At 39.6% G+C, this 25210-nt stretch overlaps 3 protein-coding genes across 4 annotated transcripts; all 3 read left to right on the top strand.

Moving 5' to 3' along the window:
• Window positions 1-8525: 8525 nt before the first annotated feature.
• Window positions 8526-13002, top strand: LOC133526569 (uncharacterized). Its single transcript, XM_061863248.1, has 3 exons — window positions 8526-8807; window positions 9698-9859; window positions 12658-13002. The coding sequence occupies exons 1-3, from the start codon at window positions 8747-8749 to the stop codon at window positions 12879-12881; spliced, it is 447 nt and encodes a 148-aa protein (XP_061719232.1). The 5' UTR covers window positions 8526-8746; the 3' UTR covers window positions 12882-13002.
• Window positions 13003-14068: 1066 nt separating this feature from the next.
• Window positions 14069-20039, top strand: LOC133526318 (uncharacterized). 2 transcript variants are annotated; one of them, XM_061862873.1, is made up of 3 exons: window positions 14069-14277; window positions 15571-15729; window positions 19822-20039. In XM_061862873.1, the coding sequence occupies exons 1-3, from the start codon at window positions 14226-14228 to the stop codon at window positions 20031-20033; spliced, it is 423 nt and encodes a 140-aa protein (XP_061718857.1). In that variant the 5' UTR covers window positions 14069-14225; the 3' UTR covers window positions 20034-20039. The 2 variants fall into 2 exon arrangements, with proteins under 2 accessions (XP_061718857.1, XP_061718858.1); XM_061862874.1 differs by lacking the exon at window positions 14069-14277 and adding an exon at window positions 14535-14683.
• Window positions 20040-20770: 731 nt separating this feature from the next.
• LOC133526317 (uncharacterized) lies at window positions 20771-23378 on the top strand. Its single transcript, XM_061862872.1, has 3 exons — window positions 20771-21303; window positions 22256-22420; window positions 23156-23378. The coding sequence occupies exons 1-3, from the start codon at window positions 21252-21254 to the stop codon at window positions 23371-23373; spliced, it is 435 nt and encodes a 144-aa protein (XP_061718856.1). The 5' UTR covers window positions 20771-21251; the 3' UTR covers window positions 23374-23378.
• The last annotated feature ends 1832 nt before the right edge of the window (window positions 23379-25210 follow it).

The following is a 25210-nucleotide window of genomic DNA, read 5'->3' as shown; positions in this document are numbered from 1 at the left end:
TAGTCTACTCCTCCTCCTTTCAAAATTATATGTCTCAGTCTTGAATTTCTAATTGTTTAACATAATTATAGAGACCATAATATACATATTTTAACCGACTTCAAGATTTCAAAAGGAGGAGATTCTCAATTCGGTTGTACGTATTTTTTAAAATGTTTGTTACTTCATAACTCCGTCATTTCTGAACCGATTTAGAAAATTATTTTATTTGATTGAATGTATAATATACATACACATTAGTCCCGTTTTTTTCAAAACTCAGTTCTGATGATGGGATCCATGAGGAATTGAAGGAACTCTTCAAATTTGAAAGGCATACATATAGATATTTACACATTTAAAAAAGTGTCGTTTGATTAAGTGGAACTGCTGATGCTGATCAGAATGGAACTCTTCAACGATGCATAGTTCCCGCTTGGCGATTTGTCATCTTCGTTATGTTTTTTAGGCAAATTAGGTTTTCAAGACACATTTTTGTTAATCTCGAAATCGACGGAACTCTTCAAATGTGAAAGGCATACATATAGTTATTTTTGTATTTTCCTCAAAATGAATAAAAGTGTTGTAATATTGCTCCTTCATTATTTTCTATTCTACCTAGATCCTCTTCTGGAGTTGCAGGCGTACATAGGCTACGGAGACTGCTTACGATCAGGCGGGCCGTATGCTTGTTTGCCACCGACGTAGTATTAAAAAAAAACAGCAAGTGTTATTCACGACCCCTCACCGAGCGTTATGAACTATCCAATATAAGTCTGATCAAGAAAATCTAAATTTCGTTATCTAACCTCCCTATCACTCTTGCATATTCGAGCGATAAAGAGGCAGACTAAATTTCAATTTTCGTGTTTCCCGGTAGGCCATTTGTAAACAAACCGCCTTGATGCATCAATGTCATATTTAAAAAAAACAGTTAAAGGCACAGTATTTATAAGTTACTCTAGGTTGTCGTTGAGATTCAAGATGGCGAAGACGTCTCGAGAATATTTTTTTGTGTTTTGCTCATTTATGTTGTTCAAAGTGTAGTATTGATAGCTTATTATGCAGTGAATTATCGTGGAGGTGTGCAGTTAATGAAAAACTAATCTTGAAACGCGTTTAACCATGTTTTAATCAACATCCGGCAATCCATCGTGGCTTTTAGTAAAGTCCAGCTATTTCTTTACTAAAAGCAACTACCGAACAACGCCATGCTCTACGAGCACACTTAAAACTACGGAAGGTGGAGATAAGGAACGAAATCTCCATGTACCAATAAGTGTCTTCAAAAAACTTTAAATAGGTGGCGCTACAATACCTATAGTACTTGAACAAAAAAATCAAATCATAGACAGCGCAATTCACTCCGTCAATAACGTCTAGGTTCTTAGCTACTCTAGCGCTACTCTGGAGAGATTTGGAACTATTATTTATAGCTGACAGCTGGACACTTTTGCAACAGTTCTACCATAAGAGATGCCACTCCTCTTAATTCCACACTCCATACTTAAAACTTACAACGAAACTTGACATTGGCAAAATCATCATAGATTTGATGGAAGCCATATTTTAAAAGAAGAAGAAGTTACTCTATGGTTTACGATAGGCGCTAGTATAGGCGCTAGTGCTGTACTCTGGCGGTAGAACATTGCTGTAATAATCTCTATTACTACATACATTTTTACAAATAACTGTTGTCTTTGCTACCAAGGCCAAAGACCCTTCTAGGCAATAAGACCTGAGTCACGAGACTGATTATCAGTCCAGACAGGCAGACATGTAATCATCTGCCAGACTCAGGAAATTAGATTATCATAATTACGTACGCAGTAATTCGCGTAAGTGGTACCGGGTTCAAATCCCCTTTCGACCACCGCACAGATGTATGTACTAGTATGAATTGAGAAACGTTTAGGTAAGTTCACGAGTACATAATTTGCTTAATAGAATCACGTTACATCTAGTAGGAAAATATGACTTCCGATTTTTAGGATGCCGTGTGTTTAAAGAATAAATAAGCGAAATGGATTAAAGTTGAAACATTTATAAATTTGAAGACGTGCGGAAAAATATATAGTTCTCAGATACCTACACTCTATATCTCCCATAAAATTATAGTACATTGTGCATCGAGGGGGTAACTGAAATTTTGGATACGAGGGTGGTAATTCCCGACAGCCGCAGGCTGGAGGGAATTAAAGGCCCGAGTTTGCAATATTCTTACCCCCGGAGTTAGACATAATGTTTTTCATCTCACTTGTGAAAAAAAAACTAAATTTTAAGAGCCCTTAATCCTTGGAGCGTTCTCCGATTTCACGAAATAACGCTCGATAGATGGCGTTGGCGCTCGGTACGCGAGCGCCGGCAACGCGACGCGCGTTTCAATGCAGACTAGAATAATCTTGATAGTTTTCAATATAATTTCAAGCAACATTAATTTTAGTGTCATATGATATCATATGGGCACTCTTTATTTTATTGTATATGCACAGTAGTTTTTTTTTTAATGTACACTACTACTAAGTGTACAGACTACAGAGTGTACTATAACCCTTGCTCTTTATTCTGTCTCTTTCACACCAATGGAAAATGAAGAAGTTACTAAATGACTGCAGGTATAAATAAAGTATATTAGTGCGATAGAGAGACAGATAGTGTTTCGTTGTCGTATCGTTAACGATTGGCATGTTGGCCACACACTTGCTTAGTGCCTAGCCAAAATACCAATCGTTTGCGTATATTAGTGCGATAGAGAGAGTGTAGTGTTTCGTTGTCGTATCGTAAACGATTGGCATGTTGGCTACGCACCCATGATACCAAGCCAAGAAGCCAATCGATTGCGCATATTAGTGCGATAGAGAGATAGATAGTGTTTCCTTGTCGTATCGTAAACGTTTGGCATGTTGGCTACGCACCCATGCTGCCCAGCCAAGATGCCAATCGTTTGTGCATATTAGTACGAGAGAGAGACAGATAGTGTTTCGTTGTCGTATCGATTGGCATGGTGGCTACGCACCCATGCTGCGTAGTCAAGATGCCAATCGTTTGCGCACATTAGTGCTATAGAGTTTCAGTGTTATTTGAAATCACGTTAGGGTTTGTATTATTATTTTTGACCCGAATGAAGTCCATCCAAGTTCTTATGATGGAGTCAGGAGTTGGTCACCAGAACTCCTAATCTACTCATTATAATTCCATCGTGCTTGGGCTCAAAAGATTTGCCCTGACGAACACCATCGATCTAGATGAGGTCCAGGGTCTCATGACGGAGTCAGGAGTTGGTCACCAGAACTCCCCAGAACTCCTAATCTACTCATAACTCCATCGAGTTTGGGCTCAATAGATTTACCCTGATGAGCACCATCAATCTAGATGAAGTCCAGGGTCTCATGATGGAGTCAGGAGTAGGTCACTAGAACTCCTAATCTACTCATTATAATTCCATCGTATTCGAGCTCAATAGATTTGCCCTGACGAGTACCATCGATCTAAATGAAGTCCAGGGTCTCATGATGGAGTCAGGAGTTGGTCACCAGAACTCCTAATCTACTCATAATTCCATCGTGTTTGGGCTCAAAAGATTTGCCCTGACGAGTACCATCGATCTAGATGAAGTCCAGGGTCTCATGATGGAGTCAGGAGTTGGTCACCATTATTCCTAATCTACTCATCATAACTCCATCGTGTTTGGGCTCAATAGATTTGCCCTCACGAGCACCATCAATCTAGATGATGTTCAGGGTCTCATGATGGAGTCAGGAGTTGGTCACTAGAACTCCTAATCTACTCATTATAATTCCATCGTGTTTGGGCTCAAAAGATTTGCCCTGACGAGTACCATCGATCTAGATGAAGTCCAGGGTCTCATGATGGAGTCAGGAGTTGATCACCATAATTCCTAATCTACTCATCATAACTCCATCGTGTTTGGGCTCAATAGATTTGCCCTCACGAGCACCATCAATCTAGATGATGTTCAGGGTCTCATGATGGAGTCAGGAGTTGGTCACTAGAACTCCTAATCTACTCATTATAATTCCATCGTGTTTGGGCTCAAAAGATTTGCCCTGACGAGTACCATCGATCTAGATGAAGTCCAGGGTCTCATGATGGAGTCAGGAGTTGGTCACCAGAACTCGTAATCTATTTATCATAACTCCATCGTGTTTGGGCTCAATAGATTTACTCCGACAAGCACCATCAAATTACCATTATGATGAATAGATTAGGAGTTCTGGTGACCAACTACTGAGTCCATCATGAGACCCTCGACTTAATCTAGATCGATGGTACTCGTCAGGGCAAATCTTTTGAGCCCAAACACGATGGAGTTATGATGAATAGACTAGGAGTTCTGGTGATCAACTCCTGAGTCCATCATGAGACCCTGGACCTGATCTAGATTGATGGTGCTCGTCAGGGCAACTCTATTGAGCCCATACACGATGAAGTTATGATGAGTAGATTAGGAGTTCTGGTGACCAACTCCTGACTCCATCATGAGACCCTGGACCTCATCTAGATCGATGGTGCTCGTCAGGGCAAATCTTTTGAGCCCAAACACGTTGGAATTATAATGAGTAGATTAGGAGTTCTAGTGACCAACTCCTGACTCCATCATGAGACCCTGGACTTTATCTAGATTGATGATGCTCGTCAGGGCAAATCTATTGAGCCCAAACACGATGAGGTTATGATGAGTAGTTTAGGAGTTGTGGTGACCAACTCCTGACTCCATCGTGAGACCCTGGACCTCATCTAGATCAATGGTGTTCATCAGGGCAAATCTATTGAGCCCAAACACGATGGAGTTATGATGAGTAGATTAGGAGTTCTGGTGACCAACTCCTGACTCCATCATGAGACCCTGGACCTGATCTAGATTGATGGTGCTCGTCAGGGCAACTCTATTGAGCCCATACACGATGAAGTTATGATGAGTAGATTAGGAGTTCTGGTGACCAACTCCTGACTCCATCATGAGACCCTGGACCTCATCTAGATCGACGGTGCTCGTCAGGGCAAATCTTTTGAGCCCAAACACGTTGGAATTATAATGAGTAGATTAGGAGTTCTAGTGACCAACTCCTGACTCCATCATGAGACCCTGGACTTTATCTAGATTGATGATGCTCGTCAGGGCAAATCTATTGAGCCCAAACACGATGAGGTTATGATGAGTAGTTTAGGAGTTGTGGTGACCAACTCCTGACTCCATCATGAGAACCTGGACCTCATCTAGATCAATGGTGTTCATCAGGGCAAATCTATTGAGCCCAAACACGATGGAGTTATGATGAGTAGATTAGGAGTTCTGGTGACCAACTCCTGACTCCATCATGAGACCCTGGACCTCATCTAGATCGATGGTGCTCATCAGTGCAAATCTTTTGAGCCCAAACACGTTGGAATTATAATGAATAGATTAGGAGTTCTAGTGACCAACTCCTGACTCCATCATGAGACCCTGGACTTTATCTAGATTGATGATGCTCGTCAGGGCAAATCTATTGAGCCCAAACACGATGAGGTTATGATGAGTAGTTTAGGAGTTCTGGTGACCAACTCCTGACTCCATCATGAGTACCTGGACCTCATCTAGATCAATGGTGTTCATCAGGGCAAATCTATTGAGCCCAAACACGATGGAGTTATGATGAGTAGATTAGGAGTTCTGGTGACCAACTCCTGACTCCATCATGAGACCCTGGACCTCATCTAGATCGATGGTGCTCATCAGGGCAAATCTTTTGAGCCCAAACACGTTGGAATTATAATGAGTAGATTAGGAGTTCTAGTGAACAACTCCTGACTCCATCATGAGACCCTGGACTTTATCTAGATTGATGATGCTCGTCAGGGCAAATCTATTGAGCCCGAACACGATGAGGTTATGATGAGTAGATTAGGAGTTCTGGTGACCAACTCCTGACTCCATCATGAGACCCTGGGCCTCATCTAGATCGATGGTGTTCATCAGGGCAAATCTATTGAGCCCAAACACGATGGAGTTATGATGAGTAGATTAGGAGTTCTGGTGACCAGCTCCTGACTCCATCATGAGACCCTGGACCTCATCTAGATTGATGGTGCTCGTCAGGGCAACTCTATTGAACCCAAACACGATGGAGTTATGATGAGTAGATTAGGAGTTCTGGTGACCAGCTCCTGACTCCATCATGAGACCCTGGACCTCATCTAGATTGAAGGTGCTCATCAGGGCAACTCTGTTGAGCCCAAACACGATGGAATTATAATGAGTAGATTAGGAGTTCTAGTGACCAACTCCTGACTCCATCATGAGACCCTGGACCTCATCTAGATCGATGGTGTTCGTCAGGGCAAATCTTTTGAGCCCAAACACGATGGGATTATAATTAGTAGATTAGGTGTTCTGGTGACCAACTCCTGACTCCATCATGAGAACTTGGACTTCATCCGGGTCAAAAATAATAATGCAAACCCTAACGTTATTTCAAGTGAAAATGCGTTTTTCAGAAAATCGCAGCCAAATAACACTAGACCTTACTCATAGTGTTGTGTTCCTGCCGGTGAGTAAGGTTGCCAGAGCTCAACGAGGGGCGGGAGGGGGTTAGGGTCGGCAACGCGCATGTAACTCCTCTGGAGTTGCAGGCGTACATATGCGGGCCGTATGCTTGTTTGCCACCGACTTAGTATTTAAAAAAAAGTAACACTGAAAATCCATCAATAAGCGAGTCTGTTAGGCATACTGTAAAAAATGAACTTTTATTAAGATTTTCTAATCGCAGTATATAGCACTTCTCGGAACTCCGTAGCTGATTACGATCGCAACGAATGCCTGACAATCGAGCACAGGTCCGTCCTCTAAGCGCGCTCCGCGCGGACTGAGAGCGGGGCGTCGCTGCTGCGTGATTTATACGTGTTTAAAAAAAATATAAATTTACGGCAATGTAGGTCCCATAGTTACGATTTTTTTTTTATAGGTTAACATAAAGTTACAGTTTGCTATAATATTATTTTTAAAGCAAAATATGCGTACAATTTGCGGAAATAAAATATAATAAAACCCTGTTTTCGCCAAAAAAATGAAGAAAACTCGGAAGGTATTTTATCAGTTTTTTCAAATGAATCTTCGATTGTTAATCATTCCAGCCCCTCGTACGAGATATGTTGAATCAAATTGTAGTCATTCATGTACCAAATGATTCTTGTTTAAAGCAAAATTGAGAACCGAAACGCCACATCTCACTGCAAAATTTGGAAAAGACTCCCAAAAAACCTCATTAAAAAAGAGGTTTAAAAGAGAAAATGAAAATTTGAACTGTTGGAGCCCCTAGTTTAGGAAACGATTATTTAAGTACGTTATCAGTTTTTGAATAAATACTAATAGTTACGTCGTAATCTTGAATGAAAAAGGAAGCATTTTACAAAATACGCTCGTCTGTAGGAATAAGGACTCTTAAGCGAAATAATTCTTAAATACGGTGACATATCAAACTTTTGTCCGCCATTTTGTAATTTCTCGACAAGTTAGGCATCGAAGGCACAGACCTATTTGGCATTCAGCCATTATTGAAAATTATGTAAAAATATTTTGAACGACATTTTAATTAATGAAATTAAATAATTTTAAACATAAACAAAAATAGTAAAAAGTAGGGGTAGTAAAAGTAGCCGAAAAAACCTCGCGTGATTTGTGCACAAGCCCTAAGACACCTTTGTTTCAATAGAGATAAGCATTGGACCCGGGTACGTCCTTAAACTATGTCCAAAAGAGAGGTATGGGCATTGTGAATGTCATCTCGCTTTGTGTGGTTGGGCACAGCACAGCGAAAGTCTGAATGTCTGATCTAGAGCAGAGCCCAACTGGGGAAGTACCTCCACCTTACAGAAAACCGCAGCCAAATAACACTAGACCCTACTCATAGTGTTCTGTTCCTGCCGGTGAGTAAGATTGCCAGAGCTCAACGAGGGTGCGGAGAGTTAGGGTCGGCAACCCGCATGTAACTCCTCTGGAGTTGCAGGCGTACATACTACATAGACTACGGAGACTGCTTACCATCAGGTGGGCCGTATGCTTGTTTGCCACCGACGTAGTATATAAAAAAACTATGTGTTTCGATGTATTTGGCGCATTGATGATGACTGTACCTTTACATTATTATCAGCAAATAGGTCTACTTGTCTGATTTGCATACACCGGTACACCCACTGGGTAGATTGGAGTGGGGTGTGCCTACGCAAACAATTTCATCCAAATAAATTGACCAAGAGCATATATGGCCCTGCTCAGAGTAGCTGCAGCCGTTGCTACAAACAATACCCAAACATCACAAAGGACGCCCAGACGCGATCAATCACAGACCAGTCACCTGACGACTCGTCAGTTCACTCAAGAAAATACCACAGTAGCTCTCGCAAATATATGCACCACTTTATTAATGTTTCCTTTCCCAGACCTGAATACCTTTCCACCTAGAATCTGATCCGAACGAAACCAGTTGCTCCTTTGTAAGTACAAATGGCGCACAATGAGTGACACACTTATAAACTGATGTACAATCGTCTTCATCACAGTTCGCAACCAGCTTCTGTTGAAGCGGAACGATTCCTTAATTTAAGACTTATGTCTTGTACCTGAATTTATTTATTAAGGAAACAGTCGTAAAATCGAACAGTTTTTATTACGCTTAGAATTTATAAAAGTCTTTAAGCGCCTGAAAAAAATTACGCGGCAATTTGTTGAATAGTTGTAATTTGTATTTGAGATCACGAGGCGTTGGTCATGGCAAACAAAGCGCACGTTATTATTAGCGTTCTATTGCCTGTGTTCTTCTCTACTACATGCAAGTATCCATTTGAATAAGCTTTTACATTTTTCTACTCGCAGTTGACCTGCAATGCTTTTTTACATTTAAAAGGAGGTCGTTGAAACTAAGCACGTTTCTACGCACATAGCCGAGCCGTCTCCTCGCCACATAAAATGCAATAAATATCTATTCTCCTAGTCGCTAATTTAGCAGAAATATAAAATTAAAAGGGTTATTGGATTGCATTATTGGATTCTAGTTACAGCTCTCGTTTGCTACGTACCTACCTACACCCGATAGGTAGGTGCTCGCCCAATAAAGAGCGCATCCTATAATTGGACTTGTCATTTAGCCTTGGCTAGTCTTTTAATTACATATTTAATAACCTACTTAATTATTACTCAATTAAAACATGGATTTGAACATAGGGTCTTTGTGTATACTTTCCAATATATAGATTTAAAACCAATCATCCATCTATATAATCTACTTAATACCTACATGTGTTTCTCATCATCTTCCTAGTGTTTCCCGGCTTTTTGCCACGGCTCAGTAGAAAGGACTAACTCGGCAACAAATATCATTACTTTTTTATTACTACGTGGATGGCAAACAAGCATACGGCCCGCCTGATGGTAAGCAACTCCAGAGGTGTTACATGCGCGTTGCAAACCTTAACACCCTGCACCCTCGTTGAACTTTGGCAACCTTACTCGCCGGCAGGAACACAACACTATGAGTAGGGCCTAGTGTTATTTGGCTGCGGTTTTCTGGGCTCTGCTTTAAATCTGGAATGATGTACGCTGTGCTGGTACCCTACCACACAAAGCGAGATGACATTCACAGTGCCCATACGGTACCTCACATTTGGACGTAGTTTAAGGACATACTCCAAAATATAATGTACTTAACGTAATGTTCTCCAGGCGAAGCCATCAAATGCTATGACTGCAACAGCGCGAACAACTCAGCGTGCCTGGACCTACACCTGCCCAGGATGAACGCCATCATACCAGTGGTGGACTGCTCGAAGGCGCTACCCAACAGCATCAGCAAGCAGTTCTTCTGCAGGAAAATCACGCAGACAAGTAAGTATTGCTACAGCCAACAATTGCACCTTCATATAACATGGTTAGTTGACCGCACAAATCCGGCCCTATTAATCTTTGTAGCCCTAATGAAAAAGTGTAAATGTCTCGCGCAGCTAAGGTATAAAAGGACATAAGTATTACGTGGAACTTACACCCTTTTACACCTGCGCTGCCCGAGATTTGTACCCTTATTCATTAGGGCCACAGAATTGCACCTGAGCATAAACCAACCCAGTTGTCGATTGGTCTAAAGTGCTCCCCAATAGCCAGCAATGAGCAAGCAGTTCTTCTACCGAAAAATCACGTAGAACGATGAGACGTATACTTATTTCTTTTGATCCGGGTGCACTTAGGGTGGGATGCACCGAACCGTCCGCTTTTCGCCGTTAAAACTCTCGCTACATTTTATTGTAAGGGAAGGTTAACGTTGTTAAGGTTAACGTTGATCAGTCTGTCAATTGTAGTTGGTGCAACTAGTCCTTGCTAAGTATACAGCCAACGTCAGGAGCTGTGAACTTTAATAACATCTTAATTTGTTAGGTACCGATGTTCCAGATTAATACTTTTGGTGCCCTAAGCATTTATAAAGAATGGTAGCGTCCTGTCTCTGGGGTGATGGCCCCGACCCCGGACTGGGGGCATTTCTCAAACAGTATTAGTTCACGCACTGTCATGACAAGTCGTATCGGTTACCATGGCAACACACTATGAATATTAGACTAATATAGTTCGAGAAATGAGCCCCTGATGCTGATGGTTGCATCAGATTCAAATGTTTCCTAACATTTTGGTGGTGACACGTCTGACGGCTGTAACTTTAGAAATGTCACATTGTAGGCAGGCTCTCATTCAGCAGACCCTCGAGTAAACCTCGGCAGGGAGTTCATTCCAAAACCGGAGCGTTCCTTCAAATTGGAACCGCATGGTGTGCGACCATTTAGATTTTACTACCGACGGTGAGTGATATATATTTACATAATGTACGTAATATATCTGTCACTCTGGTCACGTCACGTGATAAAATGCAGATTGCAGGCAATGCGTGGCGGGCGCGTTAATGGCGACACAATAGCAAATTGTCGCTTAACATAATACAGGTTTAACAGTGCGTGCAATGCACAGATTCTGATATGTTAAAAAATATATATATACTTAGGGCCTCTTTCACAATGTCCAAGTAAAAGCTTGAATAAGCTACTTGCCACTTATCTGACGAATGAAGTCATCGTTGGCGTTTCACAATCTTCAAATAAGCTTAACTGGTAGATAAAGTGCTAAGTTTTGTAGGCAATGCCGGATTTAGAGGTCTGGAGGCCTCGGGCAATAAAGGAGTGGAGGCCCCCTGGCCCGAAATTTTTTCCAAATAAAATGGTAAATTTACCGAATTCTCTATTGTGGAGCCCCTCTTTTGTGGAGGCCCGGGGCAGTAGCCCCGGTTGCCCTCCCCTAAATCCGGCCTTTTTGTAGGGAATTTTATCTGGCAGTTAATTTATTTGTCAAATTAGCTATCCAATACTCAGACTTTGTGAAGCAGGCCCTTAACTGAATAATCTCCGCTCACGGCGTCTACTGCGTCAAAATGTTATTATTATGAGAGAGATGCTCGTAAATTTTCAGATGCATTTTAATTTTTTTTATCTTACTTCATCCCAGTCTTTATAGGCTTGTTAAACAAATGCAAGCCCTCGTGATAGTCTTGACGGCGGTAATACCTATCCTAATTTTACCCTAGAGAAAAGCTAAATAATTATCTTCTACACGGATTATGGCCAGCTATTTCCCAAAAAACTAACAATTACAACACACACATGTCTATAACAAAACTAGCACCTATCTAAATTACGTACATAACATCCAGGTAAATTTGGAAGATATGCATCAGGTAAATTCCGAAGTAGGTACTTAATGTCTGTATTCCATTTTCTACAATTTAATAAAACTTGATCGAAACTTTTACGCATCACAGACCTATTTCACCACCCTATTCTGTCTACATCGAGGTAATCCTCGAGGCCTAGCCAAGAAAAAAACTTATCAAAGTGACTATGGTTTATAGAAAACGCTAATCCAAATTCAAATACCCAATGTATAGAAATTACTTATCACGAAACTTCTCGATGCAATTTTACATTTCAAACGGCTTTTGTTGGCATAAGATTTTCATCTTGGTTACTGCCTCTGATAGTCTAAAAGTGTATATTGCGAGTCATTTGTTTTCGGAATCATCAGAAGGACAAAGGCGTGCGTGCCACACGATACTCCTATTGACCCTCTGTCCCCCGCAGGACACATCATCGCGTGACTCCAATGGAACTATTTAAAAACATCCCAATATTTTGCGAAATATAGATTATGATGGTGCATAATTCTTTTTTTTTTTTTCACTTTGTCTTCTTTCTTTAAATTTTATCTTCTTATAGTTAAGTTAGTTCAGGTCCGTTGCATAAAAAAACAACTATAACCTATAACGTTTTTGGACTGCATACTGTATTGTCAACATGAAATGTAATATTTTTCAATGTAACTTTTCAGTAATGACTGTTTGTGCCAAAATAAATCAATTTTCGTTCCTGAGTCTTAGTAGGCCTTAGAATCCTTACAAGGTAGGCTGGCTTGCAGACCTCATCATATCGCCTGAAAAAGACGACCAAAGCAAAAAAACTACAACTATTACAGTCATAAATCTGGTTTAAATCGACAGTTGCTTGCGATCTTAGAGCATTCTCCTTTTTCTGTCATCCTCCTTTTCAAGGGTTTTAGAGTCTGCACGTGCTAAAAACTTTATTTCTTTCCAGTCCTCCACCCCGAGCACACGCCAGAGGTCAGAATAACCCGTGGTTGCGGCTGGGTGAAGCACAAACGCGAATGCTACACCGCCGACAACAAGGACCACCTCGAAACCGTCTGCCAGTGCTTCGGAGACATGTGCAACGCCGCCGCAGCCCTACGAGACGTCAAACTGACAGCTGTCACCTCACTCGCCGCCATCTTGGTTTTTATCAGAAGTTGGCGGGTTTAAACGAAGTGCTACGAACTTTTATAAAGAATGTGTGTGTGGAATTGTATAACTTAATGTTCCGGTTAAGAAGTGTATTTTTGTTTTATTGTACATATAAAATAAATGGTACAAGTTGTGGTTATTACATTGTTTAAATTTCTGAATATGGGAAAAGAAAAAAGTGTATATATTGGCAGGTATCACAAAATTAAATTAGTCTTTCGAACCGGATTAATTATACTCCATAATTATGCAGACGTTACTTATTGTCTGAAGAGTAGAATTTGAAAAAAGTTTTGTTTTTTATAACTGCAAAAAATTATCGATGATATAAAGTATGAATATCTGGGAGACCGAGCTTTCCCAGAGATAAGACCCTCCGAAAACCCGCATATAAAACTTTTCATCGCAATCGCTAGAGTCGTTTCCGAGATCCCCGAAATATATATATATGACTGACGACCTCTCTGGCCTAGTGGGTAGGGTTACCCATAGTACAGGCTTTGCTTAGATTGGGGGCTGGGCTGGGTCGATCTGTGTATGATTGTCCTCAAACATGTATTATCTATTGTATATACAAGAATTGCTCGTTTAAAGATATACGATTTAGAACTACCTCACCTACCTATATCTACTATTAGTTAATTCAGTTTAGGCACTCTGTGCAATTCACTGAAATTAAGTGTTAATTTAAATTGTCCATTTAAAATGGTAAGGTGTATAAACATTAAACTTACTCATTGATTACGTCATAGATTAGCCGCAATATACCAGTAAATGTATATTATTCCCATGTAAATCTTCTTTCAACCGCAGGTCACGGGTTCAAGACTTCAAATCCTGGCTCGTACCAATGAGTTTTTCGGAACTTATTACGGAAATATCATATGATATTCACCACTAGCTTTTCGGTGAATAAAAACATCGTCAGGAAACCTGCATAAACATCCGCGAAGAAATTCAAAGGTGTATGTGAAGTCCCAAAGCCGCATTGGGCCAGCGTGGGGACTATAGCCCAAGCCCTTTCGCGCATCAGAGGAGGCCTGTGCCCAGCAGTGGGACGTATATAGGCCGAATTATATTATACCTATTTATATAAATCTTAGAATCATTTAGATATTGACGCAACTCCACTCGCTGACATCAAATCGCATCCCATCAGAATAGGTCCGCGGATTGTCATCGGATGAACTTAAAAGGCGGATTTGATGACTAACGCCGTAATGGCACATCAACGTTACTTCGACAACCCGCTTTTATCTTGTTTTATCCCCAGCGATAAATATAATATATCCTTTTATCCACATCAATAAGAAGTGTATCCTGTCAATTATTGCGTGTATTTGGTGAATAGTTTTAGTAGTTATGTTGAAATTTTTGGTTTATATGTTGTTGGCGTCGACGTGTGTACAATATGGTAAGTGTCCCCATTTATTTTTTAGTACAATTAGTACTTATATATGTGTACCCTAACCGCTAATGTTAAGGTTATGTGGGGTAAGGCGAACATAGTTCCCGCTACCGCGACCACGACGCATCAGGGAATTTGTATTGTTTTCGAGCTCCCGATATTTCGACGCAGTTTATGACCAGTAATATATGATCATTGTCAAGAGGGCGCTGTTTCTCATGTATAGTGCAACGGTTCAGTATAGTATGAAAAAATTAGTTCCAGTGAAATTCCGCAACATGGCGCGTGATAATATATTACTGGTCAGGCTTTCCATGCATCTTGTTCACGGCCCTGGTAACTGAATATCGAGCGGGTGTAATACGTATGTGGACACAAGTATGTTTACATGTATTACAACGAATACTTAGAGGTCAGTTGGAATGCTCCCATTCGTTATCTAGTTCTGTTTTTGTTCAAAACGTGTGTCGACCTCTGGAGGCCAATAATAATAATATTAACTACGCAGAAAATGTTTAATGTGTTGTTTCCAGACATAACGTACAGTCAGACCAAGATAAGTTGATAGCCCAGCCTCATAATCAATTGACGACCGGTATGGCCTAGTGGGTACTTGGATAGTGACCCTGCCTATGAAGCCGATGGTCCTGGGTTCGAATCCCGGTAAGAACATTTATTTGTGTGATGAACATAGAATTTTGTTCCTGAGTCATGGATGTTTTCTATGTAGGTATATAAGTATGTAATTTATCTATATACGTATATATAGGTCGATTTATGTAAGATTTTTCCCAAATATTTTTACATATAATTTCATATAAATTACTAACGTTCATAAATAACGCTTGCACTTTGCTTTATCTGGGCTGCCATAATGGCTGCCAACTTATCTTGGCCTGACATTGTGGATGTCAATAAGGTCGCTTTCAATGAAAATGTTTATGGGAGTAGCTCTTTATTGACTACCAATAACATGTACAGGGTCAAAAAGTAGCCGAAAAAACCTCGCGTGATTTGTGCACAAGCCCTAATTCACTTCCCTTTCTATAAGGCATCATCATTATGATGAAAGCTTCTAGAAATATTCCTGTATTCATGACCTTCATTAAATTAAAAAGCTACTTTGTCTCACTACCTGGAGTGACGATAGTAGGCTTGTTCGAGCTGCTAAGGTGAAAAAGAAAAAACGTATTTAGAAAGTACAGTGCTCTGCAACAGGAACGTATCATTTTTTGCACACTTTTTAGAACAACAACCCACTTTCAGAGTACGTGAAATGAAAAAGTGATTTTATTCCAGCCAAGGCGATTCAGTGCTACGAGTGCACCAGCGTGAACAACTCCATGTGCCTGGACCCCACCATCTATGACAAGGACACTCTTCAGAAGTTCATGGCCCTCACCGACTGTGGTCGCCATGGAAACCAAGAGTACTTCTGCAGGAAAATCATTCAAACCAGTAAGTTTACGCTGCAGTTAGTATTTCACCCTCGAACTATAGCCGCTCTTTGTTCGTTCAACCGCTAAAATATCTCCGGTGCTATTGACCACTCTCTATTTGGTTAACCTCTCCTCTGACTGAAATAAACTGAAATAAATGTCATATACTAAGAAAAAGTGACCAAGGCCTCCAGTGCCCCAGGCTGGAATCGAACCAGCGTTCTCTGCTATCGCGGCAGGTGCCTGAGCCACTCGGCCACCGGGGTCACGGCGGCATTGGTCGAAGTTTTCCAAGTATATGCATCTCTTACTGAAGGCTTAGGCGCCCCCTAGCCATCTCTAAGGTAGAACAGTATAGTTCATACCTTCTAACTGGATCAACTCAGGTGATACCGAGCTAGTGACGCTCCTCTGACATTTGGCCTGCCTCTAAATGGCAGCACCTTATCATTATCAGCAAAAAAACTCTATAGACATAGCAGACATAACAGTCTTCCGCTCACCATTACTTTAAGGGGCTGTCAACACCCAATGTCCTTGAAATTGATGTTACTTAAACAGTTTTTTAAGAAAGACTATTTGTTTTAGTCAAGTAAGAAAAATATATGTTCATATTAATTATATTTCAAAGACCGTGGTTGTACTCGATACATGATTGAACGAAATCGGCTCGATAGAAAATAATTGCAAAGATTGGTCTTAAAATCACAATTAAACGGTTCTATGTCTTTATTGTTTTGACTTATGGGTCTGCAATTAAAATCACAATTACAACACATTTATATCTAAACCGGTAACGAGTAAAATATTATACTAATAATCCACTTATTTTTATTTAAATAATTTTCTTCTTATTCCCTTGCCCAGGCCCAGTAACATGCGACAGTGTTATCTCATTTACTCCGATACAAATAGACAGTGTGCGCGCTTTAGGTATTGACAGCCTCTTAATCTTGCCATCCACGGAACATTTCAAAGTTCAGTAGCTGTAGCTAACTTTATACGGTTAAACGTTAACTTCGGGGTATGGCTAAATACATTTAAGGAAACTGAATGATGGAGGACGAGGAAGCGGGAGACCACCGCCAGTTGGTTGACGGCGGTGAAGAAAAGCCTGAGAGAGGAAGGGATTAATAACGCACACCTGGCACTAAACCGTGCAGAATGGAAGAGGACAGGGAGGGCCGACCCCAACTAAATGGGATAAGGTCTGGGAAGAAGAAGAAGAATGACAGTTTTTTTTTTTCGTAAAAAGTAATTAATAACGTTGTTGTAAAATAGACATTTTGTTTAAATCCACCAAACAATTGAAATCTACGAGTATGACATATCAATGATATTTCGAATATCGATCGTCCGAGAGCTTGTATTTGAGCTTGGTAGCAAGCTAAACAATAATCAATATGTAAACATGCCCTAAGGCGAGTACACTCGTAGGGGCCTTATCAGATAAAAATATATCATTGATTATCTCCAAAATGGAATCAATTATAATACCAGTTTCTTTCAGAAAGCTACTTAATTTAAGCTCAGGATTACACCTGTATCAAGGAAATTACTTTTCTTAGCAGTTTCGGGTAGAAGCATGTAGAGTCAATGTGGAGAAGACCGTCTGTCTGATACAACCTTTCGTCGTTCTAGGACCGTAACTCTTACCTTTGTACACATACTCCATGCACTTACAGAAGATCGGTAGAGCAGGAGCGAAGTTCTTCCTTTCTGACTGTGTTTGAGCGAAGTATGTATGTGATAAGTACAAGTAATTTGTTAGAATTTAGTTGTAGAAAACGTTATCTCCCAATTTGATATGTAAAAATCACTTTATCTCTAATTGCCAAAAATGTTTAATGTTTACATGCTGCGCTGTCGTCGTAATGAGTAATAAGTACTTCTAGTTTTCGAGTTATAGATAAGTAATTAAATATTTACAATTGTTACAAACAACCACTGTTTATTATGGAGGAGCGGGACTTCCTGAGGGTCGGTATCAAAACGACTGGATTCTCAAAACGACCAGAACCACATAAAGACTTGATCGCAAAACGACCACATCGGCAAAAAGCCTTTATCTCGTAATGACTTTCTAGTCAAAACGACCACAAAGCATAAAGTCTGAATATCAGAACGGCTTACTATCAAAATTACTTGTTCGCAAAAAGACCACCTCGCAGAAGGTATAGATCTTAAAATGCCCTAATAGCAAAATAACTAGATCGCAAATGAACTTAATCTCAGAATGGCATGGTAGCAATTAGTCTTGTTAGTAAAATAGCATGAAATCATTCCATCGGCATCATACCATCGTAATAAATAGGTAAGTCTCGTGTTTCAACTTTATAAAACCTAAATTAAAAAAATCAAAAACCCGACTGCGTAAAAATACTCTTATTATAAACTAAAAGGAATAAAACAAGTCTGGTTGATCTGAACTGAAGGAAAAATGTGTAGAAAGTAATTGACCTAAACTATAACAAATAGTATATTTAAATACGGGATATAGCGACTTTGACAGTCGGGACCCACATTGGAATAGGAATGAGTCTAGGTTATTTATTGGGTCCCGACTGTCAAAGTCACTATATCCCGTATTTAATTATACTATTTGTTATAGTTTAGTTTTTGTTTTTTATAACTAGTCGTTTTGCTACCATAAATTGTAGTCGTTTCACTAGGAAGTTCATTTGCGATCTAGTTATTTTGCTATTAGGGCATTTTAAGATCTATACCTTCTGCGAGGTGGTCTTTTTGCGAACAAGTAATTTTGATAGTAAGCCGTTCTGATATTCAGACTTTATGCTTTGTGGTCGTTTTGACTAGAAAGTCATTACGAGATAAAGGCTTTTTGCAGATGTGGTCGTTTTGCGATCAAGTCTTTATGTGGTTCTGGTCGTTTTGAGAATCCAGTCGTTTTGATACCGACCCCTTCCTGACACAGGTATTCCTTACCTACAAGGAAGACCCAACCTTGTTGTCATAATGTACACTTAACATTTATGAAATAAATCATTTTCATTTTTTTTCATTTTACATACATTGTCTTTGGTTTACATTTCAAATATTGTAAACGATGTGATGATATGTGGTGAAACGGAAAACTACTCTTTTTTCGGGCCTGAAACCGGGTCTTATATAAGACTTGATAGTGTGGACAGAGGCGACGTTAGGCGTGGGTGACGTGGGCCTCTGCCTACGGCCTCGCGGTCCGAGGGCCTCGCGCCTCAAATAAGTATATCTCGGACACAACGTAAAAATGTTCGTCATTTCTTGCGCCACCAGAGGGTCTCGCTAAATCTACCTTGCCCACATAAAATTTTGGTCTTGCCCTGCCACTGAGTATGGATGTATGTAATTGGCACTTTAGGCACTCTGCAGCAAATTTTTATATTAAAGGAAACAGCTCTGCTCTAGCAGCTGCATTTCTCGAAGGACATCCGATATCGGATGGGATAATTTGAATAAGTAAGGCGCGGTAACAGAGCTCAAATATATCAATGAGGGATGAGGGCAGGGCTACCTACATACCTGCTGTGGCTTCTGTCACTGAAAACAATGAATGTGTGAAACATTGAATGTCATGCGTTTAAATCGCAGCAAAATAGATTCCGAATCGATCTTTTTAAATACGAGTACTTAAATTCCTCCCTGCGATCTTATTCCGTGAGTACACCTCAAAGGTACACCTTCCGGGTTTCATTTCAGACCGAGTGGAATAGGTCTTACCACCTTGTAACGAATTGAATGCGATTTCCGCTACATTGCGGCGATTGATTGAATTCATTGCACCTATCTATTTAGGATCGGTTGTATCAAACGTCTGTCACCCTAAAATCGTTTGCATTTTTTATAAACCGACTTCAAGATTTTAAAAGCAGGAGGTTCACAAAACTTATAATTTTCATCAACAATACAAATAAAGTAAACTTGTTAAAATTAAAAAAGTGACATTTGATGAAGTGGAACTGCTGATGATGATCAGAACGGAACTCTTCAACCATTTGATCTCTTCGCTATGTTTACTAAGCAAGTTAGGTTTTCGAACCACATTTTTGTCAAGCTCGAGTTCTGATGATGGATTCGATGAGGAACTGAGGGAACACATTTTCTGTTTCAGTTCTCCGTAAGGGCCATGACTCGGAGGTGCGTGTGCACCGCGGCTGCGGCTGGGTGCGCTCGCGCAGGGACTGCTACAAGGCGGACAACGAGGACCATCTAGAGACAGTGTGCCAGTGTTTCGATGATGGCTGCAACGCCGCGAATTCTGTGGCAGCGGGGTGGACAATCTTGGTTGCCAGTGTAACTACCATTTTGAATAAAATGCGCTAAATTGTTTTTGTGTCTTTTTTATTTCGCCTTTCGTTTATTAATAATTCATACTCGCCTTAGCAATTTTTTGAGGTACAATAGACTGATATGAGCTCCATCTTCAGACCCTCATCCTCAATCAAAGCAGACAACGAGCGCCATCTGGAATCGACTACAAACTGTATGCCAATGTTTTGACGATAGTTGTAATGGGGCAACCAGTGTTGTGGCGAAATGGATGGTGTTGGTTGCCTGTATATTTGTAATCTTAAATAAATGGCGTTAAAATATTTTTGTGTGTTTTTTCGCCTTAAGTCATAATAAGTCATGTAATCAATTTAGACTGCTACTACTCGAGACCATGTGCCAGTGTTTTCACGATGGCAAAAATGCGGTAAATTATGTACCAGTGACGTGGATAATCTTGGTTGCCTACGATCGTAAATAAATATCCCTTAATTATTTTTGTGTCTTTTATTTCACCTTTACCCTAATAATAAAATTCTTACTCGTATATGGTTGTTTTTTTGTGGTCAAACAGACTGGTACAAAACGGTCAACAACGACCAGGTTGAAACTGGGTGTCAATGTTTCGTCGACGGTTGTACAGTCACGTCTGAAAATATCGGTACGAAAAATGTGCCAAAAATATTTATACACTACCTTAAGATATGGGCAATAAAGTCGTGTATACATATTTTTGGCACTTTTTTCGTATCGATATTTTCAGACGTGACTGTAATACGACAACTAGTGTCGTCGCCAAGTGGACGCCGTTGGTTGCCTGTACATTTGTTTTGAATAAAATTATGGTTTTTTTTATTCTTTACAATAAGTAAATCTGAGTTTTTGTGGTGAATTAAATTAGAAACCGACGACCATCTCGAGACCGCTTGGTTGTGTTTTGAAGATGACTGCCGCGTATAGTGTTGTAGCGACGTTGTAGATAAAGTACCTATGATATTAACTTTAAAAAATTGGGTGCTCTTTATGCCTAAATTGTAAAAAATAATATGTTTTCACTACTAGTACCAAAAGGTATGTAAATTAAATTACTATTTACAGTTTCGTCAGATTTCTACGGACGAATAAGTGCGTCCACAAGACTTGATAACTTATTGCATCTTAAAAGAGGACTAGACTGAATATTGGCTTATTTGTAAGTCTATCTCGAGTTTATCACCACGTATAACATAAATTAATAATAACCCGTAATAAAGTAAATTCTGCTTATAGAAAATGATGAAGTTTTTTATTCAAGTGGTACTGGTGTTAGCTGGCATTCAGTTGGGTAAGTTGATATCAAGTCTTGTATGTAATAGAGCAGTCTATTTGATACTATAAATGAGATAATGAGTGAATCAAGCAATTACAAAATTAAGCTTAAACGTCATACCTAAGTTTACTTCAGATTATAAGAGTTTTTAAACCTCTGTCTCAGAAACCAACGTAAATATTGATAGGATGTAGAGCGTCTTATCTCGATTCGTGTTTTGAATTGAAACATGTTGTCAGTGTTTGTCTGATAATTCTGACCCGACCTTCGTTAACCCTGATTAATGATACAGTCGTTTTCAAAGACATTTTAGACTATGTACAGTCAGCTCCAGACATAGTTTAATCGATTTCACGTCATATCAGTTGCTTCATACATTTCGGCAAATAATATGTCGATATTTTCTATGGAACAGCTTGCTATCGCGATTTCGGGTTTAGCCCCATGGTAAAAATTGTTCAGTATGACTCATCAATATATGTATATATGGTAGGTTTTACTTTACATTAGACATTGCACTTACACTTCTGTGGACTAAAGTTGTATGCTTATTGTAAGTTACGGTTTTTTTTAGGTTTTATTAGGAAAGGAGTATTTATGGAGGCAAGAAAATTAGTCTTAGGCTAGGGTGACTCATGCCTGAACGGTTCGGGCCGGGGCCGAAACTTCATATACTTCGTTTCGTATGACGGATGATCGATGTTCTCGTGATGCTAAACTGAAATGTTGGACGACCTGGATTTCAGCCTGGACCCGGGTCGTTTTATCATGAGGCACACTTAACTCAGGGTACATAAATATAAATTATACTATCCGCAAAACTATCTGGCCGGTCAGGTCATAATGCCATCTCTTTCACTCTTGGTTGGTCTTAACAAGGGTAAAGGAGATAGCATTATGATCTCAGTGGCCAGTTAGGTTTGCGGCAAGTATAGCATAATTGTTTATGACGGTCAATATGTTTTAGCCACCGCCATCCGCTGCTACGACTGCAACAGCGTCAACAACACGATGTGCCTGGATCCGAGCAGCTATGATGAGGAGACTCTTCGCCGATTCCTGGTGTACGCAGAGTGTGGACAGGGCGTCATTGTGCCACAGAACTACTTTTGCAGGAAGATTGTACAGACTAGTAAGTGATCATAACTGATTACAGTCATAATCTCAATATGATCAGTATTAACAAAACAGCATTTCCGCGGTTAGCACCTAATAAAGATAAATATAGTTTATTTTTCAAGTAGGGGTATTACTATACGCTTCTGAACGTCGAATAAAGCTACGCCAGCTCTAACCCTACACCTCTGACCCGAGAAGATTTAAATCTCACCTAAATTATATGAGGGTATCCCAATATGGGACCGGCAAGAAATTTTTGTTATAATATGAACAGAAAAGGTTTCGTCAGTATGTTTTTGTTGTACTTTGTGAAATTTGTGATGTCTACAGGAAAAACTCGAACGAGTCAAGCATACAATAAAATGTGTATAACCCAAAGGAGATCTGTCCGCAGACATATCTAATCTATGCGTAGCCGCCAAATACATTGGCAGGTTTTTCAGCCAGACTCTAAAACCATTTTGTTATAAAAGTTAGGCTATAGCATATATAAGATCATCATAATTCAAATTATGATTTTAATGTATGTAACTTGAAGAGTGTTAAAATGAGGTTAATTATCCACATTATCCACAAATTATAATGGTACTTGGAACCAAACAAAATTCGGTATCTAGTCTATGATTTATGTTTCTTTGCGTTGTGCATATCTAAAGGCATGTTTTTTAAATAATTTCAGATATATGATTTAAAATATGCGCATTTATCCTTGTTAACAGAATATTAATATATGGATCGTGTTTTTCAGTCTACCACACAAACCGCGAGTCCGAGTTCCGCATAACGCGCGGCTGCGGCTGGGTGCGCGCTCCACAAAACCTCGACTGTTATAAGGCGGACAACCACGACCATCTGGAAACGGTGTGCCAATGTTTCGAAGATGGATGTAATGGGGCAACTTCAAACTTCGCAAATTGGACACTGTTTATTTCTGGCATTGTTGTCATATTAAATAAATACAATTAAAATTATCAGTCTTATTACTATACTCAGACATGGCTTTTCGGTGTTATTTTATTTTATTTATTTTATTCAAATTTGTTGATTCAAAAAATTTACATAGCATTACAGCGAACTATGTAATACACTATGAAATTCATAATAGACAGTATTTATACAGACTAGGTAGACGATACAGTCTAGAAAGGACAAACATAACAAATGTAAGAAAGAACAAACTAATACAAGACAGAAGATTCACGCTTATCCAGCATAGATCGTGTTTTAGGCACAGCTAATAATAGGTAACGACTTGGTAGTCGGATATTAAATTGGGCCTTAGGCACAGATAGAACAAACAGGTATACAAGCTCTGCAACTAGTTCGGGGCAGTCCGAGTTCCTCCGTAAGACATTACATACAGTAGTCAAGAGCCCGTAGATACGCCTACGCTCTAGGAATTAAAACCCTAAAACGCCAAGCAGGAATTTTGATCCGTACAAATATGGGTAACCGGAGACGGTGTGCAAGTGTTTTGTTTTGATGATGGATACAATGGTTCACCTACTAGGAACTGTGCCTAAAAATATCGGTAGCAAAAATGTGCCAAAAATATGTATACACTACCTTAATATATGGGCAATAAAGTCGTGTATACATATTTTTGGCACTTTTTTCGTATCGATATTTTCAGACGTCACTGTAATACGACAATTAGTGTCGTCGCCAAGTGGACGCCGTTGGTTGCCTGTACATTTGTGATCTTGAATAATTTTTTTGGGTTTTCTGGGTCTTCATAATAAATCTGAGTTTTTGTGGTCAATTAAATTGGAAACCGACGACCATCTCGAGACCGCTTGGTTGTGTTTTGAAGATGACTGCCGCGTATTGTGTTGTAGCGACGTTGTAGTGAAAGCACCTATGATATTAACTTTAAAAAAAGCGGCCAAGTGCGAGTCGGACTCGCCCATGAAGGGTTCCGTACCATTTATGACGTATTAAAAAAACTACTTACTAGATCTGGTTCAAACCAATTTTCGTTGGAAGTTTGCATGGTAATGTATATCATATATTTGTTTTAGATTTTTCATTCCGTTATTTTAGAAGTTACAGGGGGGGGGGGACACACTTTTTTTCACTTTGGAAGTGTCTCTCGCGCAAACTATTCAGTTTAGAAAAAAATGATATTAGAAACCTTAATATCATTTTTGAAGACCTATCCTTAGATACCCCACACGTATGGGTTTGATGAAAAAAAATTTTTTTTTTAATTTCTATGACGTATTAAAAAAAAACTACTTACTAGATCTCGTTCGAACCAATTTTCGGTGGAAGTTTGCATGGCAATGTATATCATATATTTTTTTTAGATTTTTCATTCCGATATTTTAGAAGTTACGGGGGGGGGGGGGGGGGGGACACACTTTTTACCACTTTGGTAGTGTCTCTCGCGCAAACTATTCAGTTTAGAAAAAAATGATATTAGAAACCCCAATATCATTTTTAAAGACCTATCCATAGATACCCCACACGTATGGGTTTCATGAAAAAAGATTTTTTGAGTTTCAGTTCTAAGTATGGGGAACCCCCAAAATTTATTGTTTTTTTTTCTATTTTTGTGTAAACATCATAATGCGGTTCATAGAATACATCTACTTACCAAGTTTGAACAGTATAGCTTTTATAGTTTCGGAAAAAAGTGGCTGTGACAGAATCGGACAGACAGACGGACATGACGAATCTATAAGGGTTCCGTTTTTTGCCATTTGGCTACGGAACCCTAAAAATTGGTGACTGATGCAACTGCTAGCACTAGCGTTGTTTTCTTGTTAAATAAATTGAATTAAAATCATTAGTGTTTTTT

The sequence above is a fragment of the Cydia pomonella genome, chromosome 16 (genome assembly GCF_033807575.1).
Source record: "Cydia pomonella isolate Wapato2018A chromosome 16, ilCydPomo1, whole genome shotgun sequence".
Lineage (NCBI taxonomy): Eukaryota > Metazoa > Arthropoda > Insecta > Lepidoptera > Tortricidae > Cydia > Cydia pomonella.
Note: the sequence above shows the minus strand (reverse complement) of the source record. Positions and strands in the feature narration are given on the sequence as shown.

What these genes read in the sequence shown, in the direction of transcription:
- LOC133526317 (XM_061862872.1), top strand. Translation starts at nt 21,252, where the DNA reads ATGATGAAGTTTTTTATTCAAGTGGTACTGGTGTTAGCTGGCATTCAG. An exon ending in GTTAGCTGGCATTCAGTTGG is followed by an intron (nt 21,304 to 22,255) that starts GTAAGTTGATAT and finishes AATATGTTTTAG; the next exon opens with CCACCGCCATCCGCTGCTAC. An exon ending in CAGGAAGATTGTACAGACTA is followed by an intron (nt 22,421 to 23,155) that starts GTAAGTGATCAT and finishes CGTGTTTTTCAG; the next exon opens with TCTACCACACAAACCGCGAG.
- LOC133526318 (XM_061862873.1), top strand. Translation starts at nt 14,226, where the DNA reads ATGTTGAAATTTTTGGTTTATATGTTGTTGGCGTCGACGTGTGTACAA. An exon ending in GTCGACGTGTGTACAATATG is followed by an intron (nt 14,278 to 15,570) that starts GTAAGTGTCCCC and finishes ATTTTATTCCAG; the next exon opens with CCAAGGCGATTCAGTGCTAC. An exon ending in CAGGAAAATCATTCAAACCA is followed by an intron (nt 15,730 to 19,821) that starts GTAAGTTTACGC and finishes TTTCTGTTTCAG; the next exon opens with TTCTCCGTAAGGGCCATGAC.
- LOC133526569 (XM_061863248.1), top strand. Translation starts at nt 8,747, where the DNA reads ATGGCAAACAAAGCGCACGTTATTATTAGCGTTCTATTGCCTGTGTTC. An exon ending in TGTGTTCTTCTCTACTACAT is followed by an intron (nt 8,808 to 9,697) that starts GCAAGTATCCAT and finishes AATGTTCTCCAG; the next exon opens with GCGAAGCCATCAAATGCTAT. An exon ending in CAGGAAAATCACGCAGACAA is followed by an intron (nt 9,860 to 12,657) that starts GTAAGTATTGCT and finishes ATTTCTTTCCAG; the next exon opens with TCCTCCACCCCGAGCACACG.